General features: G+C 39.7%; 1 protein-coding gene across 1 annotated transcript; it reads right to left on the reverse strand.

Moving 5' to 3' along the window:
- Positions 1-750: 750 nt before the first annotated feature.
- On the reverse strand, positions 751-6,131 carry LOC109854805 (calmodulin). The gene is made up of 4 exons (XM_020428272.1): positions 5,864-6,131; positions 2,513-2,687; positions 1,894-2,136; positions 751-1,550 (listed from the first exon to the last, which is right to left on the reverse strand). Exons 1-4 carry the CDS (start codon positions 5,864-5,866, stop codon positions 1,522-1,524), a joined length of 450 nt encoding a protein of 149 aa, XP_020283861.1. The 5' UTR covers positions 5,867-6,131; the 3' UTR covers positions 751-1,521.
- Between the last annotated feature and the right edge of the window lie 92 nt (positions 6,132-6,223).

A 6,223-nucleotide genomic window follows, 5' to 3' on the forward strand; every position in this document is an offset into this window, starting at 1 on the left:
TTTTTTTTTTTTTTTCTGTGTGTATAGAGTTTCTCGCGTATATTTTCGTAATAATAATTCGTGTGTGAAGTCTTGTACGCACGGACACGAGAGGCTGGATAATGCTGACTGAAAGCGTAAGGTTTTTTTTATTTTCAATTAGGAATGTCGAGATTTCGGATCCTGGAGCTTTCCTAAAGATCGCGTTGCGACACTCGCGAAAGCACTAAGGTCTGAGCTCCTCGAGGCTCCTCCAAAGGGGATTCTCTATTTGTTTTATTTCCCTCTTTTTCTCTTCATTTCTTTTTTTATATATATATATATATTTCTTGTTCATTGATTAAATAAATTAAGTTTGTGTGAGGCATCGAGGGGTCCAGCACAGCTTTTGCATTTTAAAATCGTCATAAGTAACCCAGAGGCCGAAGCGCATCATATTTATATGGTGTGTCTCTCTCTTTCTCGCTCTCTCTCTCTATCTCTCTCACACACACACTCTTTCGAAAAACAATTCAGGCCAAATTCTTTCTTTCTTTCTCTCTTTGTCTCTCTCGCTCTCTCACTCTCTCTCTCTCTCGCTCTCTCTCGCTTGCTCGTTCGTTCGTTCTCTCTCTCTCACAGAGGCAAACAACCATTTGTACATGTGCATGCATTTTAACGGTAGAGACATCATCATCTATTTAGCAGCTAAAGTACTCTAATGTCATCATTTACTATACACGTATTTCATTTATTTATTAAAAAAATGAACGAAGGAATTCTCGATTAATCTCTCTCGATTGGCAAATAAATCTTTGCTGCTTTTTTTCTTTTTTTAAATATTATCTTACATTGGATTTATACTTCGTCCCCTAAATACACGTTTCCTCTCCGTTTACGAAAGAAATTACATTTCTTCGACATACCTTTTCCATGAAAAAAAGAAAAAAAAAGAAAAAAAAAATTTCGGAGTGGATGAAGGGGATAAACGGGAGAAGAAGGAAAGACGGAAGGAAGGAAAGATAAGAAGATAGGGAAGGGAGGAGAGGCAGTCGAGAAAGAGAGGAAAGTGGAAAAATGCACTTTTTGTTTGTCGTTGGTGCACATGCGCGCGCAAATTGTGTATCGCGTTATCTCACTTCCAAATTCGTTTTTACCCAATGGAAATAAGATTTGTCAATTGTGTGTGTGTGTGTGTGTGTGTGTGTATTATACTCCTCGAGTGAGTTTGGTGTAGCGTATTGTGTTGTATATATCGACGTGTTGTGTATGTACACACGCGTAAATATTTGTGTTTAGAAATAATGATTTTAGTATTATAACTCTTTAATTAAACAATTAATTGGCCTGTATTACTTATCGTTAAACGACGATTTTTTTTAACGCGGTATCGGACGTTGACTCTTCGCGCTTTTATAGACATCTTCGCATCCTGATACAAGATTTGTCACTTTCTGGTAGATTTCTCTTTTTGTTTACATATGTTTTTTCTCTGTATCTTGATTTATTTTAATACGTCAACACCACTCCGAGTCGCGAGTTCTTCTGTTACACAGGTTGCATTCACTTTGATGTCATCATTGTGACGAATTCTGCAAAACACAAATGCAAAAACCATCCAATTAGTTTCACATATGCAAACTTGAACAAAAAAATGTGTATTTGACAATATTACGAAATAATGTTGAAAAGTTAATCTTCAATAAGAGATTTAACGGAGAAATATATATTTATTTTACAGCGATTAGGGACAAATTTTTATTAAAAAAAAAAACAATGATAAAATATACAAAATATAGTACATGAAAAACTATTTTTTAATTAACATATTGACGGTTGCGTGACGACGCGTGACTTTAATCTGAGCACATATACATAATGCAATATGACAAAGAGCAATGTTAATGTCAATTAATAGAGTAAACGCAATATAACCTTCATAATTAACTTGGCCGTCGCCGTCGATATCGGCCTCTCGTATCATTTCATCTACTTCCTCATCAGTTAATTTTTCGCCCAGATTTGTCATGACGTGTCTGAGTTCCGCCGCGGATATGAAGCCATTTCCATCCTTATCGAACACTCTGAAGGCCTCCCTAATCTCTTCCTCGCTATCCGTGTCCTTCATTTTACGTGCCATCATGGTTAAGAACTCCGGGAAGTCGATTGTGCCATTACCTAAAGTTTTTGCAAAATTCAGTGCCAAAACATCATTTTTTTTCTTAAACATAAAAATAAATAAATAATTAATTTACAAAAATAAGTCAATTTTCTTAAAACTAAAAGAATTTTAAAGATAAAAAAAAACTTATTGCAGTAGATAAAAATAGAACCAAAAACATCGCATTTATACAACATATTTTTATACGCAGTTAAATTTAGGAGTCGATGATATATTTCCGAGATCTATAAAACGTTCATACCTAGAATGTTCAAATATTCAAAAATAATCTCATTAAGATTTTCCAATATAAAAAATTCTAACACACGATGTGCGCCACAGTAGTGAACAGGTTTTCCTTGTGTGAATAATTATTCATATGAAAATATATACCGTCTGCATCAACTTCATTAATCATATCTTGTAGTTCTGCTTCTGTGGGATTTTGACCAAGGGACCTCATGACTGTACCCAATTCTTTGGTGGTTATGGTACCATCACCATCCTTGTCGAATAGCGAGAACGCTTCTTTAAACTCTGCGATTTGTTCTTCTGTGAGTTGGTCAGCCTACAAAACAAAAAAAAAAAAACGATTTAAAATTCCATGTACCATACATGACATTGCAAACGGTTGCTTTTAATTAAAAAGAGATTAAACCTATTAATAACCTACATTTTTATAACATGAGAATTCTAAACTGTAATCTCTAGAATATTTCCGTTGCGCAAGTTTGTTTTTTTTTATCAATGCTTTCAATAATGACAGTAATAATGTAAGGCAATGAGATGTAACAATATCCATAAAAAACGACATGATGACGCATAGATACAATTCAATTGCTTCTGCATAAATAAGGAAACCTTAGACCAATTTGGAAAGGTCCACATAAATATTAATAAAGCATTACATATTCACGTGACTCAAATTTTATATGCATTGCAAATATTGTAAATTCCAAGCAGCACCATAGTATAATGAACACAGAATGGTATAATGATGAAACAGAAATATTGTGTTGCAAATTTGAAAAAAAAATAATACAGGTCACTTTATTATCTAATTTGTGCAATAATCAACATTTCCAGAGAATAATTTTCGGAAAATTACAATAAACATCAGATCTATAAATAAATACATTATGACATTATTTGACATCAATCACTGATAGCTGCTAACAGCAAGAGTTGCAGCAACAATAAAAACATTTGTAATCAATGTGACCTAAGAATGTATTTATTGTAACTTGTAGTCTTGTTATTATACTGTCAAAGTCACAGCTAATAATGCATGTGACTATACATATGTAATCCCTAGCGGATAACCTCACTTTTTTTCAAGCCACAAGTGATACTGAGAAATTTGTCCTTCCCGTAATAGACAAAAAAAAAAGGAAAAAACAAACATAAATAAGACAAGCGTGTTATATCGTAGCGAGAAGAAATCCTGATATTTTTCTTGATGCGTAAACGAAAGTCGAGACGAATCAACACCACATCAGATCATTTAAGTTCTGTATCAATCAGACTCCGCGGATTATAACTGCGGGATTGGATTTAATCAATCAGAAAAAAAAAAAAAAAACAAAAAAAAAGACCAATCTCGGCAGACTTTGACCTCCTCCCGTTGGTTGAATTTTTTTTTTTTCATCTGATCAAATTCCAATCCAATCTCAATTCTAATTTGTAGTCCGATACGATGGCTTTAGCGTGGGGGAAACATAAAAGGAGCGCGGGGAAAATCAACAGAAGCCGCACGTTGGTGCAGGAATGCAAAAATCAATAGCGAGCGACGGTATCGCCGTAACGGTTGATCGACCAATTCCATGACCCGAGAAGAGGAAAAGGTAAGAAAAAAAAAAAAAAAAAAACCAGAAAATAAGAGAGAAGTAAAGAAACACCGAATCGAAGACACGCAAGAATTAACGTAACGCAATAACGAGAACCCGGCAGCGCCCTTAAAGATGAATATCGGGTGACCTGTATGGATTATGCAAAAGAAGCAGTCAAGCGTACTGTGTGTTCGCTTGCTCGTTCACTATAAGTCTCGTATTTCGTGCTCCGATAGGTGTCTATCTCCGCCCGCGATCGAAGGAGAAGAAAGAGGAGAAAAGACGAGAGATCGCGATGCGCGATAACGTCCGCTCGCTGCGTGTCGTTCCCTTTTTTTTTTTTTTTTTTTCCAATTCGCACGAGATGCTGACGCGAATCGTGGGATGACGTTGTTACGCGCATTATCGTCAGGGGCTAAAACCGTTTTAGCCGCGCTATTAAAAAAAATAAAAAGGAAAAAAAAAATAAAAAGAAAAAAAAATTAATGAATTAAAAAATTCTCACATTAAACGAAAATCTGCGCGTGTTCTATTTTTTTCTAACACTTTCTGTGAGTATCTCGATGTCAATCTCGTCTCTAATTTGTGCGCGAAAAAAAGAAAAAAAAAAAAACATTATCTATAAATGGTTTATGGTTTTAAAATCGGTACGCGCGGAGTGCACGGAGTGTAGAGCTCCGAGAACAGATCGGGAGAGAAGCGGGCGATTTCTCTCTCGCGGTGGCGTTTCGACCATCTCGGAAGAAGCCAAACGGACAGAAATACATAGCGGGCGAATAGCGCGAAGATAAACTGTCGCATTGCGCTCGTCGATTATCTCGACGAGTCCAAGAGGGCAGCCGAAGTGCTGCTGCCGGAGAGAGAGACGGCGAAAGAGCAATGCACGTCAAGCTGACACAATGCGACGAAAAAGACACCCTGGAGGCGGCGAAATTAGCCGCTTCGAAATGTTCGCCCACCTGTCTCGTTCTCGTAACGTACGGCCGGCCGACGAAACGTAATGCTCGTTGAATTCCAGGACACGTAAGCGCGTCGGGTCGACACACAACGTGTCGGAAAGCCGCGACTCTCCCTTACGACGCCTTTTGACATATATACGTGCGTATATATATATACATATATATATACGCAAGAAAGATAGCACCGGACATTTTTGAATCTCCCTTTTTTTCTCTCTCTCTCTCCCTCTCTCGCTCTTTCTCTCTCAACGACAATCGATTGATCGACGAGACGCTTCAACGGATTTTTAATTTTTTTTTTCCTCGCAGAAGAAACTCGGGGCGAAAACGGAGCACGGGAGAAACATAGAGACGGCCATGCCGGATCGATAATTGCAGAGAGTCGGGGCAGCCTCTCTGGGGCGGCACGAACGAAATATGTGTTTCTGCTGTTCAATACGCCGAGGCCTCTGACAACGTTAGATGAGAAGAGAGGGAGAAAAGACAGATAAATAGCGCGGCGAGAGAGAGAGAGAGAGACAAAGAGAGAACGAAAGCGCTATCTCTCTTTCTCTCTGTCTTTCTCTCGTCGATCCTTCCAGAAAAGGAAATCCGTTCCGCCAAACGGGATGTAACGCAAAAAAAGATGGAGTGTCGCACGGACGAGTCGAAACCGCGTGAACTCCTCGGCAAAGTTGCAAATTGCGCATCACTGGCTCGAATCTGTGCGTGTGTGTGTGTGTGTCTCCGTTACGCACGTGCGTTCGGTGACGCGTCAATGCGGTAAAACAACGAAAGTCCGCGGGGACTTTCTCGGGGGGGAAGTAACCGAAAAGTCTCGACGGACGAGTTTACGGCACACGGAAAAACCAGGAACCCGTCACGTGTTACAACATAACACCCGGCGTCGTTTGATCGTCGCGCGGCACGTAAGATAGACAGAGAGAAAAAAGAGAGAGAGAGACAGAGTTACTTACCATCGTGGCTCTTTTCTCCCGTCTCCCGACTACGCACGAGAAGATTCAGCTCGCGAACCACCCGCGTTATCCGCACACAAGAAAAGTCGTTATTTATGTTATTTCACAACGTCCGGGCGGCCCAGTCGGTCGCGCGACGGTTTCCCGTACCAGGAGACGACGGTTATACGGAGGCGCGGACTACGCAGTAACGGAGAACACCAAGTCCGGCGAGAAACGCACTCAGGACAGCAATGGAGTCCGCCGTGTCTTTCTCGGTCTGCGAGGCTCTCTGTATAAGCCGCCCGCTGGTCCCGTAAACCCGGATATCACTACGCCGTCCTCTTACGGGCTGCGCGGCAGCCAATCGGCGCGCGCCGC

Source organism: Pseudomyrmex gracilis, unplaced genomic scaffold (assembly GCF_002006095.1).
Source record: "Pseudomyrmex gracilis isolate BER0280 unplaced genomic scaffold, ASM200609v1 scaffold_74, whole genome shotgun sequence".
NCBI classification, from domain to species: Eukaryota; Metazoa; Arthropoda; class Insecta; order Hymenoptera; family Formicidae; genus Pseudomyrmex; species Pseudomyrmex gracilis.

What these genes read in the sequence shown, in the direction of transcription:
- LOC109854805 (XM_020428272.1), bottom strand. An exon ending in TAATGAAGTTGATGCAGACG is followed by an intron (nt 2,137 to 2,512) that starts GTATATATTTTC and finishes CAAAAACTTTAG; the next exon opens with GTAATGGCACAATCGACTTC. An exon ending in CGGCCAAGTTAATTATGAAG is followed by an intron (nt 1,551 to 1,893) that starts GTTATATTGCGT and finishes TGTGTTTTGCAG; the next exon opens with AATTCGTCACAATGATGACA.